This window comes from Camponotus floridanus, unplaced genomic scaffold (genome assembly GCF_003227725.1).
Source record: "Camponotus floridanus strain SB8 unplaced genomic scaffold, Cflo_v7.5 scaffold46, whole genome shotgun sequence".
Taxonomy (NCBI): domain Eukaryota; kingdom Metazoa; phylum Arthropoda; class Insecta; order Hymenoptera; family Formicidae; genus Camponotus; species Camponotus floridanus.
The window spans coordinates 1,423,174-1,450,110 of record NW_020229614.1 but is presented as its reverse complement, the minus strand read 5'-3'; the positions used below and the strand labels follow the sequence as shown (position 1 = coordinate 1,450,110).

Below are 26,937 nucleotides of genomic sequence, written 5' to 3'. Positions count from 1 at the left end.
TAATCGTTGGAAACTGAACAACCGGGAAAATAGAAAGAAGTTTTTAAAAGTAACATGCTCTATCATTTTCTATCATTCGAATATTTCTTAACTATGTTAATAAAAGTTGGACCAATATTAAATGGAAGAAGAAGGTCGCGAGTCGTAAAATAATTTGAACTTCTTTTTTACGATTAAAAGATTTAAAAGTAATTAAAGTACTCCAAAATTCTAATTTAAAAATAAAAGTAATTTTCTTTCGTATTTATTGGAATAAGAATGAGAGAGAGAAATATATATATTTTTTTAATACAAATTGTATAACAATGTATAATAAACTCAACAGTTATACAAATGTAAATTTATATCCAATAGTAAATTAATATCCAAATATTTTACCGAATATAACGAGAGAGCTATATTACATTTGTCTTCCTTCATTCTTGCTTAAAGCTGTGCGATAAAAAATGTTTTTTTTTTCTTTTAATTCATTTGAACAATTAAGAATAGGGTGAAACAAGAATCTCAGTATATTGCCCTAGAATCTCTATATCTCAGTATATAATATCACCTGGACTAACCTATGTGCATTGTGGTGGCCAGTTGGTGTCGAGGACAGCGGCGGTGACGTTCGCCTGCTATTAGTGGTATCGTCCTGAATAGACAGAGACTCACTGTTCATCTTGCACGTTAACCTTTTGAGAACGTCATCCATGGATCTCTTGCTGCCCGCAGCGGCGGTGCCGCTGCCGTTATTGTTGTTGTTATTATTGTTTTGGGTGACGGTATTGTTATTATTGTTGTGATGAGGATGATGAGGATAGTAAGAGTCGACGGAGAGGAGGGTGGGCGGCGAGCCGCACTCTGAGGAACTCGCCGGTTCCAATACACCGCCCGACGATGACGACGTGTTCGTGTGGTGATGGTGATGATGGTGGTGGTGATGGTGATGATGAGGGTGGTGGTACGGCGCGAGGGTGTCCTGGCTCGACAGGAACAGCAGCCTCTGCCGCTTGGCCGTCCGCAGGGAATTCAACGAGGGCGACGGCGAGTCGCGTAGATCCGGCTCGCTGGTGGTCGCCGGTGACGAACAGCCGGACGACTCACACTCGCCGCCTCTCTGATGGGAGTAGCACTCTTCGATGTCGACGGGGGTGGCGGCACCCTCCTCACCGACGGTTGCCTCACCACCGGAACCGGCCACCGGCGAGGTCGTGTCTTCCTCCTCCTCGTTAGCGCCTGCCACTGTACCCGCACCGCCCCCGCCCTCCGATAGCTTCGTTGGTGGCGACTTCCTCTTTGAGGACATCCTCAGTCTGCAACACAAGCAAGAGACTGCTGAGTTTTTTCATCTTTTTGCTTTCTATTTTTGTTTTTTTTTTTGTTTTTTTTTTCTTTTTCGTAGCGTGAACAGCCATTGCTTGATTGCGGTATACTAGGAAGCAAGGGCGGGGGGAGGATTATTGGCGTTAAAAACGTCAGTCTTCAAATGATTTTTACACTTGATGATACAACTTGGTTTTTTACACATTAAAAAAATTATCTAAAATGTCAGATTTTATTTATCGAACGTACACACTTATTGCAGTTCATCGATTTTTCTTTTATTGGCGACGCGAAAGAATAATGGAATAAACTACTATCTTCAGGTGAAAGATCAGAGCGAGCGATGAGGCGACGCGACGTTGTTCCTTACGTCATCCGGACGTCCCCGGCGGGCGCGACGTCTAAACTATCTGCCATCTGGCGCGGAGTTAATTTAGACACGGACTATCCCAAGTTCGTCCATTCATTTCCGTCTACAAATTACCAAATCTAAATCCAAATCGCGCGATCGACCAATCGTCCGCCGATTCGGCGGCAACGTCGTTGTTGATATCGGCAAACCAAGGAATGGACAGTTACATAATCAGACACGAAGATAATAATAAAGCGCAATTATCGGGCGGGAATTATTGTTGTGTCGCGATAATCATTGAAATTAAAACGAGATTTTATTAAATTGAAAAGAATTAGGCTCTATATGTATTTAAACAACAGGATAAGAAACTAGCAAATAAGAGCCACCGCGGATGTGTAAATTTTTCTTAAAGATTAATTGTTCGCGAAAATTTAAACGTGCACGAGCCATATGCATATGTTTTACTTGGTGCATTTACCAAGATATAGATTCTCATTTTTGAGAATTCTATAAACCCTCTCTACCCCCCTGAAGAGATGTAGACGAGAAAAATAACGGGGCGAAGTCGCTGAATCGGGAATCGAACCCGAGTCTTTCGCTTGCCGAGATTTTATTAATCGATTGATCGAAAATGCGCGAGAGACGCGCATTTTCGATCAAGAATGCGCAGAATGAAGAAAGAAAGAAAAAGAAGAAAGAAAGAGGAAGGGGGAGCAAGAGAGAAAACTATGTTGGTTGATTATCTACTGGCGAATGCGAGCGAGATTGTCAGGTCAGAAACGAATGCGGTTTCGTTTATCGGTGGTCATGAAGAGTGAGATGAACCTTAACCGCATTTCGGGCCGTATACAGACTTTAACGGGCAAAAGCACTTCATTTCCAACGAAAGTAATCTGTTTGATGGAAGAAACTAATGCTGTTAAATTCCTGATTTTTCCGTGTTTTTCTTGAAACATTTCTTTCCCCAAATCGTCTTTTAATTTTCAAGTTTATGAAATATCGTGTGTACTGAAAGTGTAAAATTTGTATTAGTTTCTAAAACAGTCAAGGACTTTCTTCGATAACCCGTCAATGTCTGTTAATTAATGTGTTCGATTTACATTTTTAAGCTGTACGATTGATGTGCAGAGGTAAAGTGCGCATTACGTATACATGTCAAAGATAACGACTTTTAGACATAAACGGCTTTTCAACCCACGGAAACGTGCTTCGTATGTCGCTTTGCGTTCAAAATCGTCTCGTGATGTGTATAATTACAGGGAGAGATTTATTACTGCGCGTTACGCGGACATTTGTTAGTCATATAATGGAAAACGATTTACAGTACTAAGAATGCCGCATGCATCTTCTCGGAACATAGGAGCAATATATCATAAAGTTATGAAATATATAATGCGATATCGTGGCTGTCATCGGCTGTCACTTTGGACGCCTGCTGTAACTGTATCGCGAGGATAAAGATAATATTTATGTGATGCGTTATGCGTTAAAAAGATCTATATGATCCTTCGTTACAATACATGTGGCTTAATCGATCGATTAATCCTTCAAGAGACATATTAAATATAAACAGTATCTAACAATATATGCATTAATTTAGATTGGTCCATGATTTAATCTATAAGAATCAATATATTTTGGACAAGAATATTAATATATTTTTTATTATATATTTTAATATATTTTTTAGCCAATAATATAAAAAAAGCATCAGGAAATTTTAATGGGATTGTTTCGTTAGTTTCAATCAGTATGAGCTAACTTTTCATTTCCAGATCAAATCTATTTAAAGAAAAAAAACCTAACCTAACCTAAGACAAAAATAATATTTGTGAAAATAAACAGAATATTTATATAAGATTGATAGTGTGTGATATAAGATTGATCGTGCGTTTCGTGAGGTATTTGAGGATGTATACGCATATTTTCTTATTTCATTTAAAGCGTATACATACAAACTTTTTTTATAGGTAATAACAAATGATATAAATATATAGATTTATACTTATACAAATTAATAATCCTTGTTTTACGAGAAAAAATATCGTCGCTCTTAATTTATGCGTCGAATTTAAGAGAGTCAGAATTACTTAATCTGGCGCCTCTCTCTCTGGTCGTGTTTGATACGCCTTATCGTAGTCTATTATGCGCATGTGCAAAAAAGCACCGAGCGAAACGGTCAGCAGACTGATAACGTGGGAGGAAGCGTACAAACGCGGCGCGTATTACAATAGCCGTAACAATTAATATCCATGCCGCCTTCGAGCGCATTTTTTGCGACGCGCGAACTCGCGCAATACGTCCCGCGCGCGCTGAGATTGTGTAAGCACGTGCGGTCGCGCTCGGTGCACATGCACATGCACACGTGCAGCACTCGCGCGAATCGCGAGTCGCGGCGGATCGGGACTCGCCGAGGACCACGTGCTGTGGCCTGCCATGAGCGCACATGTCGCGAACGTGTGTCAGCAGTGCTATGCACTGACGATACGAGCGCAAGATCGGAGCACGATAAATCGCGACGCGCGATTTGATTTTGATGCGAATTTTGACGCGACTCACTTTCCGTCTAGCCGAGGAAGAGCCATTTTACAATCGGAAGTCTATCACGTGCCGTATGACCCCGCAGATAAAGTCGAGGAACGTCTAATTTTTCTTTCGTAACGTGTCTCAGAATTTTATAAAGAATTCGACATTTATTTATTCTTAGGATTACACATAGATTATTATTGAATTATTTTTACTATCTTTCAAACGACAAGAAGTAAAGTCAAAACGTTTTACAAAAATAATTTTCTAATCGTAACATTTTTTAAGATACTGTCTCTCTAAAAGCTCTTATAGAGGCAAGGAAAAAACAGGATACTTCCAATGCTTTTGACAATCTCGCGAAAAATAAACTTCAGTTTGGCGAGGCCTGCTAAAATAAGCTTAACACGTACTTAGCAAAGATATGTTCCCGGCATAACTACGCATTCTAAATAGTAATCTCATAAGTCACGATTGTCAGTCGTGGCCATCAGTCAGTGTACAACAAACGTCCAATCGGGCGCGAAGAAATCTCGCCGACAGAGTCCGTTGCTCTTTCTCTTTGTACATTTCTTTCTCTTTCTCTTTCTCTTTTCTAGAACGTATACCGAGTTTATCGTGCCGCTTTTCTATTTCTATTGTCTACGTCTCGACATTGTACGTATACACGTACACGCCGTCGCCGGTTCTTGGTGTTGCGGCGCGAACTCTCACCGTGCTCTCGGTACGCGAAGTATTTCTGTCTCTAGACTTGCCGCCCGGCATAATTACTTCGCGAAGCGCACAGATTCGCGACTATAGCCTCGCTTACTGAGACAACCGAACAAAAAGCGCGCGCGCCTGCGAAACGTCCACGGAAGAAATATATTTTTAACCGCCAGATGCCACCGTGTCCGGCCGACTGAAATCACAGACGAGGATAGCGAAAGATCATCAACGCCAGTGACAGTGCAGGAATGCGCGGGTGGTGATGGGTTCCCTTCCTGCGAATACTATATAACGCGTGCCTCGAATGATTCATTAATTGTATGACGAAAAAAAAAAAAAATAATTTGGATTTGTACGAGCACAAGCGTATACACAACCAGAAAGGAATTCAGAGCGAGATTACGTATCTCGAGATTTGTAAACTTTCAGAAGAAAATTGGCGAAAATATAGTTCAAAGTTCGAGTCAATCACTATGGCAATTATATTGTACATTTCATTAGAAATACGTATATTGCGGCAGTATAGTAAATATAATTTTAGGAAATACATGATTTAGAAAAATAACTATTGAAATAATATTAGCGATATAAGAGAAAAAAAGTAATATGCACTAGAAATACTTTTTAATTCTGCAGCAGTACTGGCAATACTGACAGTAAAATAATAAAATGATAATACGAATATTATTAACGATACAAAAGCATTACAATGACAATATTTATAATTATGTAGTGTTATAAATAAAATGTATATTATTGCCAAAAATGATAATCACTATACATTTTTTAAGTAATGGTTGACCTCTCGCTCGTGCTCGATAATGTACCATCGATATCGATAGCACGCAAATTCGTTAAAACGAGATAAATCGACAACAAAAGTCTTTCTCCCCCAGCTGTATGAGCATTTCACGCGCACCCACGCAATGATCTATTCATATATCTATTCATTCAGTTATTGATTCATTAAGTTCATAAGATAAGTAATTACGCAAGCATTTTTTTGTTTCTTTCTTTCGTGCGCACGCGCCGCAACGATCTCCCACTATGCGAATCGTGATTATTATAAATCGTTGATAATTCTATCGTCGACGTCGAGTCTTCTCGAACTTCAATTAAATTCTCATACATTTTATTATCATGAAAAGTTGCTGATAAGGTCAGTGGATCGAAAACTTTGTTAAGCAGCGCAACATGATATACTTCTTATCCGCAAAAAATTCATGTTACATGCATGAGAGAATCACATGATATTTTACTCTTTATAACAATAATCTATACAATGTTACGCGTATATTGTGAACATATATGTATAATGTAACGTAAAAAAAATATCGTATATGATATGATATGAATAGAACGTATTAGAATCTAATTTAGAATCAATTTCAGAAGGCTCATCGGCGATAGAATTATCAACGATTTACAAAAATTGCAAATTTTAAATCACTTCTGTGCTGCGTAAAACGTTATGTATACGTTTGAAACGCTGTAATTAACGCGGCATATTATCGCATGCAAGTCGTAAAATTATGACATTCGAGGCACAAAATAAACGCACCGAAGAGTTCGATACAATTATCTGTATGCCACACATTAACTTTGACCGCCATTGCTTATCGGGAAGGTCGAACATCCCAATTATTACATTTACTTCACAGATAAAATATCATTGAAACCAATGTGATAACTATATTTAAATTTATCACGACATACAAAATAATTTAAACTGTTAACATTTATAAAACATATGTATTTTATTTACATTCTTTCTTTCAAAAAATCGTGATTCATAAAAATGTAGAATTCAATTAATTTAACTTACAACAGGTTCCTAGATAAAAAAAATTGTCGATTATTTTGCGGTCTTTTCCCGTAGATCATGATCGAAATGTCACAAATCTTTACACGAGCAACAACTAGAGTTACACGCATAATGACACGCGTCCACGCGGGTGTGAGCCAACGCTTGACTTTCTATTAGTGGCACAATAGGAATCTGGTTTTTTTTAGGGATGCGGCATCTGTTCGGGCTCAAGTAGCAAAGCAGGGGTGGCGTTTCAGTGTCGGGGTGGGAAAGTTGGCCCGATATTGCGAGCTACGACTTCCGTCAGTGCGCACGCAAATAGGACGGGCGAGACCTATGTTTCGAGTGGTCCACTGTGAGAAACAGATGTGAGAAACAGACGAAATTTTTAGAGAAAAATGGGCCCTCAGACATGCTGGATGGATTATAGGCAATTTAATTAAAACTTTTATATTAAATAATATGCTTATAGTAACAAAAAAATTTGATTAAATTTATGTCGTACATAATTTTGATCTTAAAAAGATGTTATATAAAAGAGATTTATAATAGAATTTTAGATGGAATTTTTATGGCTATTAACAATAAATCATTAATAATTCGGAATCATTAATTCAAGCATTCTCTTACACTACTTTTTTTACGATGAAATCAATTTCATAATTAATTTAACGAAATATCAATAAGATTTGTATATAAAAATTGAAATAAATAAATTATTAATAAAAGTGTTTTTTTCTTATTAATTAGAAGTAAACGAAAGATTATAAATCATAACAACCTATCGTAATGTATATAAATTTATCGCATTTCGATTTTTATTAACAGGCAATTAAACGAATTAAGTATTTTCAATGTGATTATACGATGCGAAAAAAAGCAGATATACATTATTAACTAAATTTATATCACTAGCCTTGGTTAAAATGTTTAACGTCGATAAGAAATCATTAATGTACAGTTCTTCATTTTCTTTTTTCTCATTATCATCTTCATACATTTTTGGAAGCTGTTGTAAGAGAGATCAAATACAAAAAAACACGATGATCCTGCCAAATTTTTATCATTAAACACTTTTATCATCAATACTTTATTATACAATTCATGTTACACAGGCACCTTGAGACACGCTGATAGCTACACTGTAATATTCCGTCAATGTTATCACCAATATTATATCATAGACGGTAACAATAAATAATAAAAAGGATCGGAAAAGAAAAAATAAGACAGAGAAAATAAAAAATACAACTTTAGATCACACATACGATTAATTGATATTTCTCACAGCATGTCACGTTAAAATATCATCTCCAGCGTTTAATATTTAAAGGAAAGTTCAAAATAATTAAATATAGAAAGAGAGAGAGCTTTCAAAATCTAAATATCGATAGCTGTTTCTATTTTCAACCCGCGATCCTGCGCGAGAAAATCTTGGACGTGGTAAGAGAAAGCGCCGCGTCGTTAGTATTCTTTATAGGACCGCCGTGGGATACGCTCTACATAATGGAGTCCCGGTACCGGCGTCTCTTCTTTTGATGCTACCTCTCGGCCGATCTCTTGTTTATGTATGAGCGGGCGCGGACCCCGCACAACCACCCGCCCGCAACGTAACGGCCCCACCGTCACCCACCGGAGATAGCAGCTGTCCCAGAGAGTAGTGGTCCTTCTCGCGCGTCCAATCCTCCGGTTCTCCTTTGCATCGCGACGCGAGACAGAAGCGTAAGCCGCGATTCTAGACCGAACACATTTACAGGGGACCGACAGTCCGTCTCGGCGTGCGTCGCGTCGCACGGACTGTAAAAGCAATCTTCCATCGGTCCTCTCTTTTTCTTCTTGCTCTTTTTCTGCCTTCTAGAATACGTTATCAGCGGAGAGGTCAAGGAAAGCCGTTTCTTGGTCTCGCAGTTGTTCTAACCCTTTATACTATTTCCGGTGCCCTTCTCCCGTTGCCGTCTTTGCCTCTCAACATCGCTTCTCTTGCCGCGAATCTTTTTTTTTGCCGTTCCTCTCACGTACGCTTTTATCTATGAGACTCGAGGCTTTCGCTTTGAAGTATGGTAATATAAAACTTTGCACTTGGTGAAAATTAAGACTCTTGGAAAAAATCCAAAATTGTTATTTATAAAAAAAAAATAAAGATATTTATATAAGTTAGAGAAAAAAGTATACAAATATAGTTTATTTGTACATATTTTTATGTATTTTTTAGAATTTCAATATTCCAAGTGTAGAATATCGAAAAAAAAAAAATTATTTTTGTTTTTTCCTCTTATTAAAAATAGCATCTTAAAAACATCCTTCGATAAATTCAAAGTATATAACGCAGATTATAATTAATTTTTGGATAAGTCAGGGAAAGTACGCGGATAAACTTATATCGTCGGATTTATTTACGCATATATCAAAACAACAAATTAAAGACGAAATTTTTATCGCATAATGATACAACGCAAATATCACAAAATGCGACAAACATTCACACAATATGCGAATCGTGAACGTTTTTCTTGAACAAACTCTTTAATTTCTTTATTATTCCTCTAACATATAATCTAAAAATATTTTTGCATATATTAAAATTGAAATTATCAAGTGTAAATGTTAGTACTAGTAATTTAATAGCAGATACCATAATTTACTGACGCAAATCATTTTTTCAATATATGAATAATGCAAAAGTTAAACTTTCATTCAGCGATACATCCTATTTTTTCAATCCTAGCGACAAAATGCAGGCTATCGTATTGCGCCAAAGCAAATCAATGAACGAAAGTGAAGTCGGATTATTAATCCGCAGACGCGCCGCATCGAGCCGTCGAGTAATTAATATCGTCGTAACTTGATTACGAGAGCGGCAACGGCGTACCACTGAACTTGGGTTCCAGAGAGAAATAAGATCAAAAGAAACGAACGTTTAGTTTGCAAGATTCGTCGCCGTTCAATCGAGACTTATACACATCAGAGAGTCTGTGCGCGTCACAGCGATCAGCTGCTCAATGCAGCTAGGTGCCAATGAAAAAAACCACTTGACGCCTGCTGATAAGTGAATCCCAGAAATAGCGGATACTAGCAAATCAGTTCGACCTTTCACCGTTGTGACAGTCACTTTGTACTTTCCTCTTATTTCTGCGAAGCAGAATTTATATCTTTTCTTTTTATATGTTTATATGTATATTTAACGGATTAACTATTGCGTAAAGAAGTGACTTATTGAACACTTTCGCAATGATGTGATAAAGAAATTTCCGGAGGCTTACAATGCTTTTTATACAATTTTATTTTTATTGTGTGTTGCGAATAATTTGAGATGAAATGACTGAGAATAATACCATATTTGACTTCACGATGTATAACGAATACTGGATACTTAGTTTTTACGTCCAAAATAATAATAATGAGTTCATTACATTCCCTCTATCTCATATTAAAAAAAAAACAATTCATAATAATTTCTACAATATCATAATCGTTATAAACTCGTTAAAAATTAAATCGATGTGGATTACGAGCGCATGATTAATCAAGCAAGACCTCGAACAAGAGACGTATAAAAGAAAAAAAGGAAAAAGAGCAGAGGAAGAGAGAATAGGACATGAGGCTGTTGAAGAGACGAGAGAGCTAGACGGATAGAAATGGGGGAGAGTTTTTTGACCGAGTGTGGGTTTAAGGAGAAGTGGGGCCATGTGTTCAGTGTCAAGTTGCTCGGACCTTAGATCGCTTCCTCGATCCTCCTCCGCATTATAACGGCGTTCGTTAGGGAGAAGATAGGGAGCGTGTTACAGGCGTTGCACCCGCCGCGCGTTCCTATGCGCGTATACATATACCGTCCCGTGAGGGAGAGAGAAAGAGAGAGAAAGACAGAAGGGAAGACGGATAAACGAGATCGAAGGAAAAAGGGTCGGCTGAAAGGAAGAGAGAGATGAAGCAAGACGAAAGAAATTTATTTGGCGTTCTCGAGGGAGACTACTAAAGTAGACAAAAGACGCAAATAGTCGTCTGGAGTTAAATAACAACAGGCCGATGTTTATAAAACTAACGAAAAACGGCGACATTTAGAGGATTTGTGCACGTTAACTGAATACATTTCTTTGCTACAATAAACAAATCGAAAGATGAATACTAAGGAATAAAAAAAGAATGTTTTTTGCTTCTTTACAATAAAGTCTTGAAACAATCTAATCTACTTGAGCGCGGTTGTAATTAAAAAATCCCTCTTATCTTGTTTACATATTTATTTGGACGTTAATTTAGAGTAAAAACAAGATTTATACGCATTCGAATGTAAATAAGCGCCGTACGCGTTTATCAAGATTTCGGTCGAAAGAGAGAAGTTGTAGGCATCTCGCGTCGATGAGAACAAAGCGCGCAGCATCTGGAACGCGTTAGTTCTCCGCAACCGTCCCCACGCACGGATTGTCACGTACACTGGCACGCACGAGGAAAAGCACGTTCTTTTGAGAGAGGAACCGACGGAGAAATGCTAAGAAGAAGGGAGGAGAGTGTGAGGATTACGAGGAGAGGAAGGCCAGACGATAGAGAAGAGGAGAACAGCTCGTGGAGTACGCGCGACGGCGCGCCACCCCGAAAAACACATGGACATCTCCACCGTGTGCGTTACACGCTTGTATCTCTCTCGTGGCCCGCCATCCCCGGATTCAAACGCGTACACGATCCCTATACATCGCATCGAACAAAGCGCGGACCTGTGCGCGAAAGACCACGCGCGATAGCGCGATGGTCCGCGTACATACTTCGGCTATCTGCTATTCATCTGTCTTGATGAATCCCGGTCGCGCCGTGAATTCTCGTTGTTCTCTCGTTGTTCTCGCGGCGGGATACGGGCATTGTGTGGTTTGCGAATAGCGGGATCCCCGACGATCCTCGAACTCGAGAACTCGGCTTTCTCGGGGTGGAAGCCAACCCTGGTGGTGCAATAATAAGATCTCTGTTCTTTTTCATTGTATTTTTCTTTGTTTTTTACATATGCCAGAAAACGACAAAATTTAGATAGACACCTAGAGGTGTTTACGGCTTTAAAATTTAATATTTATAACTTACATATTTAATAATATTCATTCGCTTAAAATAATAACTTACATATTTAATAATGTTTCATTCGCTTAAAATAACACAATAAAAAAGTTACATGGAAAGCCTGGAATCAGAGGATGGCCTGATGATCGATAATTTCTACAATATATTCTCGTTCTGCCCGATCAGCGGATAATATATTTTGCATCTCTGTTTATTTCTCGGACCGTACATTACTATAAGTTACTGCTTAATTGCCACTGTAATTTCCTACTACAAAGTTTCCTACTACAAAGTTTCTTTCTGTATCCCAATTAGCAAGTAGAATCGCGGGATGCTAATAAATAGAGCGATTCTAACATTTTTGTCTATTGCCATATTTTAAGGAACACGTGATTATAATGACCGGAAGTCATACGATTGTATCTTCATCTATTTAGAGCTTGTTTATAAAAAGTTCACGTGTCGTACTTGCGCGCTGTCGAACCTTGAAGTAGATCTTATCACCAAGTATATCGTACAGTTAGTATAAACGGACATTATTATATCATTATAACGAAAACAAGATAATTTATTATCATCTATTTCCAGTGCCAGTTTGTTTTGCAATCTCGCAGTTTTTTGTTGCAATAATTCTACAAATTAGCACAAAACATCGATATATATAGAAATATTTTGAAAAAAAAAATTAGAAAACAATGTTGCATTAGTCATAAAATTTACGCAATAAATAATTCTAAGAGAAAATACAAAATTATCAACAAACAAAAATTATACGATAAAAATTGTAGCTATTTTTGGGTAAACTTGTTTGAAAATAATTGTAGAAATATCACAATATATATGTATGTATGTATAATCATTATGTATGATTGATCAAACTCAAGATTAATGTAACGTTATGAGATCATATCTGAAAAAATTTGGAGAGAACTGTTAGTGTCAAATCCAACGCTTATCATCCATTGTTATCCATTAAATTTTTTAACGAATTTATATCTGGAAATTAGAGATTTTCGTAACATTTCTATGAATGATAACGTGTACGCGTGATGTGTGCACGTTCGCTAGTTAGTAATTCATAATTTGCTGAGCAATCTAATTTACCGTATCTTGTTGCCACATATCTTGTTACGCTTTTCGATAATTAAAAATACATTATATTATTTAATGAGTCAAGATTTTTCGAAATTTTTTTCGGATTTTAATATCTCCCAGCGGTAAATGAAAACAAGATGGAGAATTTATGGACGCGAAAGAATACAAAAAGAAAGCATTCGTATTTATTTTCATATTATCATTTTGATGACTTGTTGATTGACCTTAACGGATATGCAATCACATTGATGAGTAAAGATTTTCTTTTTCTAATGCAAATGCAGTTCACATCCTGTCGTTTGTTAGATCGGTCAAAGTCAAGTACGATATCGTGGTTATATAGGAAAGCATCATTAGAACGATATAACTCATGTATGTCAATTTCGTTGATGTAAGCGGTATTAGATCGCAATTGTTGACGCGCAAGTATATTAGAGAAGAATTATGTTAGAGAAGAATTACACGGAAAATTTTAGATATGATTTTTCACAATTAAAAAATGGCCGTGAACGTAACCGTGATTCTGGAATGTTAGACAAATAATCAAGCAGACGCTTTAAAAATTATAATTTGCAATGATACTTATATATGATGTATATATATGTATACTCTGATAAAATTACAATTTACAATGATACTTATATATGATATATATATATATATATATATATATATATATATATATATATATACGTGTGTGTGTGTGTGTGTGTGTTCTGATAATATACATTATAAAACTGTATAATTAATCTGTTTACATTTAGATGAAGTTTGAAACCACGCGTGGGAAGTATTAAAGTTTTATCAGTGTCGTTTATATTGTTAGAGATTGCGCAATACACGTCGGTTACTTAAACTCTTATTCGATATAACACGCGCGAATCAGACTATCGCTCTTTTTCGCCAATGAGTCGGAATGTCGGAACTTGACCGTCTCGTGTTTTGACACTTTAGAATCGTGCTTTGTCTCTGTGCGCTAACACGCAGTTTAATGACGCAATCAAAGCGCGCAGTATGTCTCCATTGTCGACTTTATGCACGCGTACCCGAATTCATTTCGTAGCGAGCGGTGTCACGCGCAATTATAGGGTTGTCTGCATATATCAGCCGAGGTCGTGCCGGTATTTCGAGTCACACCGCACTAACACGTTGAGCAAGCGACTGGATTTATACTTAGAAAGCAATTGTGACTTTAATAAAATACCGCGGACAGATATTGCATTGTTATATGAAATATCTTTACGCAGCGCGATGCGATATAATGCATATTGTATTTATAGTTGAGAGAAAGAGAGAAAGAGAGGGAGGGAGCGAGGGGATGTAACCTCGTTCGAAATAATTTATTATCTCTTTCTCTCTCTCTCTAGCGGAAATATAATATATAATGACCCACGCTGCACCTTTAGCTACAAAACACTTTTATGTATACTCTATCTTCGTTTTAATTATCTCGTCAAAGACGTGGAATTCTATGAAGCCGACGAATGTATTCTTGTAAATTTAACAAGTACATAGCATTTTTCATATTTCAGCCACTCAGAGTATAGCATATATGATGAAAAAAAATCTTTAGTAGAAATGTATACGATAAATAATATATTTTTATTAATAAAATCATATTAAAGATATTATAAGAAAAAAAGCAAATTTCTTTAAACGTTCACGAAAAGAGATATTCGCGTGACGTTAATTCTCTCCGTTGGAAATCTCCCCAAAAACCTCATGATTAACCATCAATTATATATTTTAATTTACTCTCGCAATTTAGTCAACTTTCGCTGGTTTTTAGCGCTGTCGATTAATTTAAATAGCTTCGGTGGTCAAAGTAACTAAAAAAATCGATCTCGTGTCCGACAAACGTTGCAAATTATAATTTTGTCTGTAAAATCGTTCGTTTTCAAAATCCCGAAGCAAAACGACCGCTATGCTCCAGGGAAATCGGTAAAAAATAAAGCGGATGCTCTCTTCGAGCGGCGAACGTTCGCTCGTTAATTCGATAACGCCCCGTCTCTCGATTCCGTATCGCTCGGTGATACGCGCTCTTGTTACGCAAATGCATGCATACAGTCTTCTACGTGTCAATTCCGCATCGGGCGGTTGCGATTCCTTCGGGAATCCGTACGCTCGCGCTTATTATCAGGTCCTCGAGGTGCAATTCGATATTTTTTTCCGCGCGAACGCGTACTCGGCAACCCTCCACGTTATCAAGTCGTACTTGTGGGAAGGATTTATGCCGAGAGCCACTAATTGAAGGAGACATTGCACGCGGAAGTACATATTTGCAAACGAAATCCCTAATCGCGTTCGCTTTAGATAACCGATTGACGGAATTTTCTCCTATGGGATAAAAACTGCGAAATCATGTTTCACTTAATGCAACATGTAAGCGAACGTATTTTACTCCGATGAAGTAATAACTGATACAACAATTATACAACTCGCTTGTAACGTCTTACATCATTCGAGTTATTCGTTACTAGAAACAATTTTCGTAAACATTATTGCAGATTAAGATACTCTTTCCGGTCACATTACGAAATCCATTTTGTACACACGCCTAATCGACAAAAACTTCTGCCTTATCGTTTCGTGACCTGAAAGAATTCGTCCCATATGTCGTATTCTTTAATTGATCGAGCTGGGCATCAAGTGGTCGCTCTTTCCCGCATCGTTCGCGCGAAGGAAGAAGGAATTTGTCGTCGGATTTCAAGAGGGGTCGCGTAGAGGGATATACCGCGATAGAGGGAAGCCTGCGGAGAGACGGAACCCCATAGAGAGAAGCACGAGAAGAGCCGAGGGGAAGAGGCAACGGGGAGGGTCACTGGGTCAGATGCGTAAAGAGCACATTCCCTTCTCTCTCTTTCTCTCTCTCAACCCTCGTTCGTTACATTTCCTCTCCTCTCTTCGTCTCTCTCGTCAACCCTCCGATGCGAAGCGGCTCTCTTTCTTCTTCGCGTACCGAACACATGGCCCCGTATGTGTATACAGGCCTACGACCCGGTCGCCCGAGCACGACTCACGCACACGCACGTATCGCACAAGTCGTCGCATACGTTGCACATACATTCCGATCGCCCTCGCGCTATCACGTCGGCGGTCGCGTATCGCGAGGTACAATGTTGCGACGCGACTCCAATTACATACCGGCGAGAACTCCTCATACGCGTGATCATTGTAGCTCGTGTAAGCGTAATTCCGCGTTTCGAGTCGCGTCGGCGGCTGGCTCGGTCCTGGCGCGGACGCTGCGAGACCGAAGAAGCCTTACGGTTGTCGCACCGATAGACACGCGTATCATTCGCTCATAACAGATCGTAATTCACGTTACACGAGCACACGCGCGTGCCGTTTCGCTCGTTGCACGCGCCACCGTCATCCCGAATCGGTAGCAACAACGCTGGATTAGCAAAAAATTTATCGTATAATTTTCGTGCTTACATAATCGTAATTTTCTTCAACCTATGTAATTCTGATAATATGTACGTGGTGTTTAAAAAGTGTTTTAAATCGCATTAACAAGACTGGATTAATTAAAATTCGATTCGACTTTTGCAGATTATATGATTTTTTCACGGTTCATGTCGCTAGGGGAGATTTTCATAAATCGTACGATTTATAGCTTGGCAATTGCGCGTCCAAGAATGTACGAATATAAATTGCAAATATTTACAGATAAAAAATTCGAAAATGAAATGTTAATTTAAATCAATTCTCGATCCAGCGATCGTGTCTCGTGACAAATTTGCACGTGCGATTACGTAAAACGTTGGGATATAATTTCACCGGCGCTTCTCGATCCCCGCATCGTGCTTCGAGAGAACCACGTGGTTCGATTCTACGGGCACACGCTAGCTCGATTCACTCACCTGCCAAGCGTGCTCATATCATCCTGGCTGCGCGCTGGTAGCCTGGACTACCCCGTTGCCATCGACGGAACACTTGTCACGTATCAAAAGAACGCACCTCCGCACAATGAGTAGAACCGCCACTGACAAATTCAGAAAGATCGACAGCTAGCGCGACGATCGGACCCGCTCTCTCGGAACCGACCGGTTTTCTCTCTCAGCACTCGGTAACTCACAACAAGCGAGCTCGGTAGCTCCAACACTCGCACGCGGGCGGACACGATCGACACGACCCAAGTCGCGTTCACCAAGACAAGCTGCACCGATTCCTCCACGCTACTTGACGACCCGGTTACGTCAGTACCGGTCGCGCACTGCAACACTCCAATCACGGACAGACGATGCACGCGCGCGGACGAGCGAGCGAGCGAGCGAGCGAGCGAGCGGAGATCTCCGGCCGCCGAATCGCACGGCGAACAGATGTAACGGGTATTTCGATCACGATAACGGCGCGATGCTCCGCTTCGCGTATCACTACCGCGAGCTACGAGGCGCTCTGCAACACGACGGAAAGGCTTCGGCGGTCGCGTCAGTGGGTCCGTGTCAGTGGGGGCGAGAAGGAGACGCGCGGAGGCTGCTCCGGCGTAACGCGCGACGAAACGAGGGAGCGGGAGCGGAGAGGTCAGGGCGAGAAAAAGAGAGACGCGGAAGAGGGAGCGAGGTAACGCGAGAGTGCGGTGGGAAACCTCCCCCTTCCTCCCCCCCGAAGAGAACGGCGAGCATACAATGGAAATAATCACCGCGTCTCGGAGCGTCGGCTGACTGACTGAAGCCCCCGAGGACCGACCGGGATAAGATTCGGAAGGCGCTGCCTGGCGGCGGCGGCGGCGGCAGCGGCGGCGGCGGCGGCGGCTGGCGCTTCGGCGCCCGCGCGCCGCACCGCTTTCGCGCCCCGCTACTGTTCTCTCGCGTCCCGCTCGCACCCTTTCTCGAGCCCTCTCTCTTTTGCCGTTGTTACCGGCACGCTCCGTCTCCCTCTATTCCACCGAGCGACCGCTATCGGGCCTCTCCTTCCCTCCTCTTGTTCCCTCGCGCTCTTGTTCTCGTTCTCCCGCTCTCTGTTCTCCCTCCCCTTCGGCCGTTCTCCCGTCACCTCTTCATCTCACCGTCGTTGCGGAGGCGCCTCGTCTCGTTTGTACGTGGCGGCGAATCCCGCCATGCATACCACGCCTCTTTTTGAGCCTAGTCGCCGCCTCCTTTCTCCCGACACCCACGCCGAGATGTGCTTTGCCCGCCACTGCCACCAGCACCACCACCACCACTGTCACCGGTTGCCTCCACCAGCCGCCGACTCCCAACGTTGTCCTTGCCGACGTCCTCGTCCTCGTCGTCTTTGTTGACGCCGCCGACGGATCGTTCGGCTGTGTGCGCGCGCTTGGTAGAATCTATCGTGCATCTGCCCCCGGCCTCTTTCCTCCATCCTAAGGCACTGCCAACTCGTAGTTGGGCGTAGTAGTAGCACCGTGGATGGGCCAGTTATGCGCGTTACGGTAGCTGCGCTTGTTTCCCCTTTTTGTCCCCCCCCCCTCTCTCCCGAACCACCCTTCCCGGGATATCTCGCGTCTCGCTCAATGGGGGCAAGCGGATGGAGAACGAGATTAACGCGCCACGTGACGCGCTGCGCACAAGAATGCGGTATATACGTCGCCGCGATATCGGAGCGAAGCGTAGCGCACCGACTCAATGGATGCATCTCGTTTCGCGAAAACTCCGCGAAAGTGCACCAGTCTGTCGGTACTGCCGTGCAGCTACAACGTTTTTATTCGTTTCAAAATGACCTGCGGTCGAGCGCAAATAACATCTATGCGCGAAATACGCGACGCATTGTAATTATTTTCACGCATTTCGCGCTCGCGATATTTTTTTATTCTATTATTACTTGGTTAAAATTGTCAAGTAGAAAAAAAAAATAAAAACGATACAAGCAGTTAATTAATCTTAATTTTAATTTTAGAGCTTAAATATTTAATTTCATTGATGTCTCTGTAAATTGAATTAAAATGAAATATCAAAATTCACACACATTTATTGGATCTCTCGATTGCACGTGTGACTTTTTTTTTCTTCATAAATCGATGTTTTTTTCTCAATTAAAATGAATTCAGCTTAAATTTGCATCAGTGATTATTCTGCGTCAATCTTTTTTTTTTTACGCGTCAAGATACAGGAGCGTACTGTCAAGTTTAATTTAAATATGTAGTTTTCAATTTAAAATATAATCTTTGAAATTGAGTCTTAGTTTTCAAAAAAATTATTATGATTAATTAATGTTTTGTCAGATTACGATTCACTTACTACCTTTCCTCTTTCTTCGAAATAATAATTTGTTATACTCGATAATATTGTTTATCAATTGGCTACTGCAGAAAAGTGATCGTATCACTCTAAAGGAATACAACGTAAAAAAAACGGTATTATTCAAGTAATACAGAAATACAGAGATCGCCGAGTCATGAAGTCGCTATCACCGACAATGTCAGCCTCAGGTGGTTCGCTGCGCGCATTGTGTATTGTTCGGTTCGGAGGCGGCGGCACAACCCTCTGCCGGCATGCTCGCTTACAGCTCGGGGACGGGGATTCGTGGAGGTGGTGAGAATCGACCAATGGGGCGCGAGGCACACCCGCGCAGATCACAATGCTCATTGTTGTCGTCGGTCTGTCCGCCCACATCTTCCACCACGGGTTTGCCGATCGTCCCTGCGTTCTCTCGCCCAGGTAGAAATCCTCGAGACGGTCCCAAAACGGGAAGAGATCAACGCATTTTATCGCCATTATGTTACGCAATTGCGTAACGAGCGCGAATACGAGCACCAGGTATAAATCTTACTACCTCAGTCGTAGTTAAATTGATAAACTTGTCGCGCTGCAAATCGAAGAATAACTTGGAAATTTAATAAGAATGTAGATTGCAAAAATTGCACTTTTCAGTTTGACAGAATTTTGAATCTTTCATCACTCGCCATTGTTACACATGTCGATATATGCGTCATCGCGTTCCTCGCAACCCCCGACTGTTGTCCGTAGAAAGAAACGTATGAGAGAATGACATTGGGTCGTATCTCTTTCATGTTTTCCTTTCACCCTTCTTTTTCGTATCCTCAATATCCCAGCGCACCCTTAACTAGAGTCTCTTAGCATCCCCCCGAGCGTACTTTGCCGGGGCTACCGCGTAATTCGTCCATCCGTTGCGTCCCGTCTGACCCTTTCCGCGTTAGACCGCAAATCGATGTTCTTTTCCTCTCAATTAAGATCGATTGCGGTTCAGCGTCAATTTATGCCGTTCTCGTAAGTAATTACTCCGCATGATAATTTCCTCTTCGTGACAGGATAGAGAAATGAATAATGTACCGTATGATTTCGAAGCAGAATAAAAACACAGTATTCACATTGCAGTCATAATCAACATAACATTTTACGTTTTGCATAATTTCGTAAAATTTTTTGCTTCTATTGCTTTGCTTCTATTGCATTACATTTTTGAATAAGGATTTCAAATGACGTGCGAAATGCAAATTTTCTAGTTGTTAATATGATAAAAAAAATTATATAGCACTATAAAAAAATAATAAGAAATAATTTACATCTGCTTGATATAAAAATCAAAGTAAAAAACAAAGTGGAAAATATAGCACTATAAAAATTATAGCACTATAAAAAAATAATAAGAAATAATTTACATCTGCTTGATACAAAAATCAAAGTAGAAAACAAAGTGGAAAATATTGAGGAATAAAATTTGCATTGGCATTTTTTTTCGCGTATTTTAAGGAGATATCTTGAGCAATTATCATATCAACTTATCATGTCAAATTAAATCAATGCGATACATAACTTTATAATCTCAAACCTCAGAAATGCGTGTTGCGATGTTTCACTCGGTAAAATGATATTAGCACAGTAAAATATTGCGCATTATTGGATGAAACGGTGCGCAAGCCGTTTTCATCTCATGTTTAAACCGAGATCAGAATCCACACATTTTCCACCGCGGGCGGGCGCGGTTAGTTTAACGCAGAGACGCGAGATGGGCCATCGTTATGCGTTGCACGAGAGCGATATTAACGCGGTGGCACGCGAGATACCATGCTATTCCGGTACCCGGTCGCGGGTGCGGGAGCCGACAAGAACAATGAGTGTTGTACGCGTTCCGCGTATTGCTCGTGTATCCTCTTACAGAGTATGCCAGGCACTATAGTGGGTGTAGAAGAGAGGGAAAGAGAGATAGAGAGAGGCGATTGGGATCGCGAGAGAGAGACAGGGAAAGAGGGTAAAAGAAAGAGAAGCGAGATTTATGCGAGGCGGCGGCGTCGGTGGCGTCGCAACGTTTTGCTCGCGCTGCTGGACGTCGCCGTCGTAGTCGTAATCGTCGTCGTGGTTGTCGGCGACTACGACGGCGACGACGACGACAACGAAGGAGAAGCGCGGATGAGAGAGTCTGCGTGTAGGAGGAGGAAGAGGACAGGAGGGAACGCGCGAGGCCGAAGTAGAGAAAAGGGAAAAACACGACGAGGATGACAACGCAGCCGTGGCTTGTGAATGAACATTGGCTTGCGAGCGGCGTTTCCGGCCGCTCTCCATCTCTCCGTCTCTCTTCCTTCTTCGCAATTTCTCTCATTTCGCCCCGTTCTCCCTCCCGTCCTGTCCCTCGTACAGTAGCTTCACTCCGATCGGGCCTCTATCTATTCGCGTCCTTCTCTTCTCATGAATGAGAGTCATCGAGTAGCAATCTCGCGACAGAGAAAGAGAGAGAGAGGTAGAGCGTGCCGAGCAAAGTGGACGAAGAAGGACGAAGGAATGACAGAGAGAGGAGGCTGGACGGACCGTTAGCCTTAAGCCAAACGGTCGCAACGGGGCCTGGGACGAATTTAGATCAGGAACTGAGAGAACGAAGGGAACGAAGCCACGATCGCTCACTCTCCCCCTCTTTCCCCTTGCTCCACACGAGTGTCCTTTTTTTTATACTTCCTTCGCTCCTTTATTCCTCTCTTCCTCCCCGCTTTGTTGCTCCCATTATTAATATATCGTCGTCTTCGTGCCTGACCGCCCGCTCTTCTGCCCTGTTTCTTCTTCGTGGCTCTCTTCTTCTTCTTCTTCTTTCTCGAGCGTCACTGCCGCCCGCTCATCCGGCGGCGTACACCGTGCCGATTATAAATAGTAACCTTTGTCGGACGCTTTTCTTTATACTTCCATCTCCTCATCGCCTCCGCATCTCCATTTGGCGGTGATGCCTCGAGGGTTTTGCGCGGTTTTCAATAATTCGCTTACGCAAACAACAATTTTTCAATGTGCAATTGTTCCTAAATTCTCGTTTGCATATTAAAATCCGAAGGAAATAATAGATTAGAATAGATATTTATTAATAACATTTATTGACAATCTCCTATTTAAAACTTGAAGAAAGATCACCCCCATATTTATTGGTTTTTCCAGTTGCTCCGATTTGCTCCAGCATTTATCACGCTGCAAATTGCTCGGCAGTATTAAGTTGTCTATTAATTTTCTAAACTCTTGACTTAAACCGTTCACACTTACATTGCCGTGAGCTAGGCTAAAGTAATAACTGTTGCGTGGGATAAGAGATTCTGAATATAATGGGCCGAGAAGCCTCGAAAAGAGACGTTGACGACCGCCTACCGCTTCTTCGAGACGCAGTATTATTCTTATTTAAACCCTAACATAATTTCTGCCGCGTCAAATTACAATTCTTCATATCTAGAAATATATTTCTTAAATATCTTGCGCTTGAAAGCTATCTTCGCAAAACGTATTAGACTTTGAGAGGAAGTAAATGAATTGAAATAGATCGAGAGAATTAATCGTGCAATTCAATCGACGCATTTGTTGCCATCGAACGACCGCATCGCACTGCACCGAGTCGTTGCATCGAGGAGACTTCGGCGTGAGAAGATAAGATGCGGAGAGCGATGGGGAAGAAGGAGGTGGGCGAGGAGTGGGGGAGGCAGGCAGAAAATGACCACACGGCTGAAAAGCCGGGCGCGTGCCCGCGCGCGAGTGACCGCGTGCGTACACACGCGCCGACACTCGTCCCGCGCCGGCGCGTTCCTCCGGGCCTCCTCGCGAGAGATCCGCGTCCTCTCTCTCGCCTCTCGCGGATGCGTGGCATGGCGTGGCGTGGCGTGGCGAAATAACGCTGACCGTTAAGCACGCACGGCGTATAAATAGAGCGCGCACGCGTGCGCGCTTGCGACGTGACAGGTGTCCGGGCCGGAGAATAATTAAAATCCGCGTATGCGCGGTCGCGCCCGTAATAGGCCACCGCACGCTTATGCACGCGGCGAGGAGAAACGACGGCGATGGGTTTCCCGCGGGTGACGTTTTACGTGCTCCTCTCTCGCGCGTCAAAGATGTGCGCGCACGTGCGTGGGCGTGAATTATGACGCGCGCGGCCAACAAACAACGGAGAACGCGCTGGCATTGTCGCCGTGCTTCGCACTCAGGGACACCGTACGATGATCGATCTGCGATTGCGAAACGTGTACTCTATAATCCCGCATAGTGGGAATGACTAACAATAAGAAGCGATTTCGAAATAGCCACTCTTATGCGTAAATGTAACTATAACTTGTTAGAATGCGACAAAACCTGAATTTCATATCCGACTTGGCAAACTGGAGCATGCATTTTGTATGATTATTATTGTAATTAGTAAATTGTTTTTTAATTTAATTTTAATATATGTGTATACTATATACCGTTTTTTGTAATATCTATTAAAGTAATTTTATTGAAATCTACGTCACAATAAATTATAATATTTAACTAGTACTATAAATATTCAAAATAATAGTATAACGGAATAATTATCCGTTATAGTAAGATATTTTCAGCCATATTATCTAATCGAAATATCTCTTTCGTAAGATTAAAATTGTTATAAATATTCCAAGACTTGCAGATTTATGTAACATTTCAAACATCGTAACAATGTATGCGTTAAACAATATAATTTAAACTATTTGCGGCAACGGCAAGCGAAATCTCGTTTAATCGCGGGATATGATTGACGACGCGACTTAAACAACCTAGTAGAACTGTATCATTAACTTCTGTATTGAAATAACGAGCGCAAACAGCGGTCGATAATAGCGGCCTTCCCATCATCCACTTAGCAGAAAATTAGTATGAAAAGAACCTCCTTTGTTTTTCCTCCTTTTTTTCACGTTACGGCATCCGTTCCCATCGCGGCTCGAAATCTTAATTACTAATAACTACGAAACGACGATTTCTTGCGCACGCAACCGGTTGCGGGAACACGCGCTGCTCGTAACGATACCCGTCAAGACAATAGGATTCTCACTCGGGACCGACAATGCACGTGCGCACATTTGTATTGGACATTTGAAATTACAATGCGCTCAACGTACGCGCATCGTGCGAACTCACGTCCCGTGGAATTCGAGATCAATCTCTGGATCAATGTCAATTGTTTCTGGAGATTCAGAATTCTCTTCCGGAAATAATACTAATATTATATAAGAAAAAAAGCTATACAGAAACCGACGTCGGTATAAAATTACATGAAAGATCGAATTGAAGAAAACATTAACGTTCAATTTAATTAGACTGTTGCGTATTTACACAAAATTGGAGAAACAAGAACGTTTGTCAGGGGGAGAAAGGTCGACGCGACAGAAAGGAGCGTAAGTATCTCCTCCGTTGTAGACGGCACGTGTACGTACACGCGCAATTAAAGCGACGTGTGGTTGCACAGCGCGGATCATGAATGGAGCGCGGCACGGACGAAGGAATGAGTCAGGCGCGAAAGAATGGCGAGGATATTTCATAAAGCCGGAGCGAGGAAACGGCCCCGCTCTCGTGAGTGGCGCGGCAGCGAGGAGGCCGCGCGCATGGCTATTATTATCGTCTCTCTCGGCTTCTTCTCAGCCCTCGCAGCAACGAGCGAGCGCGCGCGCGACGCTCGAGAAACAATAAGCAGTTTGTACTTGGGAAAGCACATTGTGTGTGCACTCGGTGGTGATGTATCGCGTATCCTCGACGTACTGCGCGAACGACACGAGCAGTTCCCACATGGCGATTAGTTGAAGTTAACTCGCGTTCGACTCTTCCTCCTCGAGAGAGTCTGTTCTTTCGTATTATTAAGCGTGATTCGAGAAAGAGACGAGGGTAAAACCGCGCCCAATTTTAATTAATATTTGTAGGGACTCGTAAAATTGAATGGAAGAAAACCTCGCCAAAGCCTCGTGTCTCTCGTTTCATTGGAACAGTGAATGAACGAATGAATGGTAAGCGAGAACAGCTGATAGGCTAGTAGAGATAGAGCTGTGCAATTAGAAATGATAATCATTTCATTAATTCAATATCTTTCCGATATCTGACCTTTAAGGGAACATACGTTCGCCTTTGCGCGATTTCTAATCGGTAGTTTTACGAGGCTCGGTCGCCGTTAATTCTTATATAGGTTGTACCTGAACGGTATTGTTACATGTCTATTAACGTATATACTGCGTCTTGTTAACGTTAATTTATGTACGCGTCGGAGCGAGAGAGCAAATTTCTCGTTATAGCCGCTCATTTACAGGTCTCACGAAGCGAATTATAGTGTCTGTACTCGTTAAACGCTAAACGTTTATTATCCGCGGTTCGTTACCGAGCGTCTAATCTTCAACGCTAGAACTCAAATTACAATTATGCAAAGCGTCACACGAGTGATAATAAAATAAAAATTGCTCATTGCACGCATAATGAATTGCCGATTTGAATTTAAGATTAAACTGTTATTTAGAAAAATGTTTTCTTTATATCTTTCATTATTTTGTCATCCACATTTTATATATTTTATTATTAATTTATCTTTATATTATCTTTATATTATTTATTATTTATTATTAATTTATTTTATTATTTATTATTTGTCATTAATTTATCTTATTAATTTATTTATTATTAATGCTGAACCAAGTTTACTCACATATTTTATTCATCGAGCATGTGCCACTTTATATTCGTTATAGACTGCACTATGAAGGAAGCTATATCATTATTTCTAAATGAGCGATACGTTTGGAGAAACTCCGGTGAACGAAAGATACCGGCACGAGGTGCACGCACGAGAAGCGTCATGCGTGTGATTCTCTACGCGCACGAGCTCTTGCGAGCGGTTCCGATCTCGAGACTAGACGAGTTAATCGGCCGCGAAAGCACAATAAACTTGGAGATAATAAACGGAGCGTCGTGCGTTCGTTTACCATAATAATGCCTTCCGCCATGGCAGATCCGTGCAGCATCCCAAGCTACCCGAAACGAATAGAACGCTATAAATAGGAATGCTCCATCTCCATCCTCCGCTCTCGCTTTATCTTCTCTCCTTTTCGCTGTCTCTTTCTTCCTTTCGCGCTCGAATTTCGCTCGCTCTTCCTCTCTTCCTCTCTCTTTGCGCTGTTTCTTCTTCTCCTCCTCGTCCTCCTCTTTTCTATTGCATTCTACAGAAGCGCTCCGATCATCATCTCCACAAACTCTACGCCCGCGCGTGCACGCCGGCCGCAAACGCGCGGTTATTTCAGAGAGCGAATCTCCGCTCTCTCGCACGTTGCTAGAGAGATATTATTACGTGGCGGTACATTAACGCGCGCAGAGATCCTTCCGATATGACAAGACGAGCGTGTATCGCGCTGCGTTCCGTTGCCGCCGATGCGCCATCCGCGCTCTGCGAAAATGCACAGAAATTAAGAGCGACGACTCGGGTCGCAATGAAAAGGTCAATCCCTGGCTACATTTCGCGCATCTCGTCCCGCCTCACAACATGGATATTCTTGGATGTCCACCGGAATGTCCCTTCGCGCAGTTAAATGTCCAATTTTAAATTATCCGCCATTATTTAGTATACAATATGTGGGCAAAATTTTACAAAAGAATTATTATAAAGAATTAATTATGTATAATGTCTGAGAATTATTATAATGAATTAATTATATATAAGGTCGCGTGAGAAACAATATCATTTTTTTACTGAAAAATTAAAGATCGAAAATACCTGCATTGGATTGTTAATGAAATTACATGGATTAGATTGCCGAATGTCATTCTTTTGAGTATCCGCTTTAATTGTAAAATATATTCAAACTCTATATTGTCGTAAATATATTTAACTGGGACGATGTGCTTATGTCACCGCTGCGCGACACGCAAGACATTTATGTTGTACTCACACAAAACGAACGTTA

The 26,937-nt window shown here is 41.3% G+C and overlaps 1 protein-coding gene across 4 annotated transcripts in view; it reads right to left on the bottom strand.

Moving 5' to 3' along the window:
• LOC105254440 (transcription factor SOX-5) overlaps window positions 1–26,937 on the bottom strand; it is a 146,129-nt gene that overhangs the window by 34,115 nt on the left and 85,077 nt on the right. For 3 of the 4 annotated variants that reach the window (XM_025411959.1, XM_020028513.2, XM_011263113.3), the window contains one exon: window positions 561–1,295. In XM_025411959.1, coding sequence (XP_025267744.1) covers window positions 561–1,295 — 735 coding nt within the window. Of the gene's footprint in view, window positions 1–560; window positions 1,296–16,696; window positions 17,489–26,937 lie in introns of those variants that run through there. The other variant, XM_011263114.3, reaches the window with a different exon arrangement.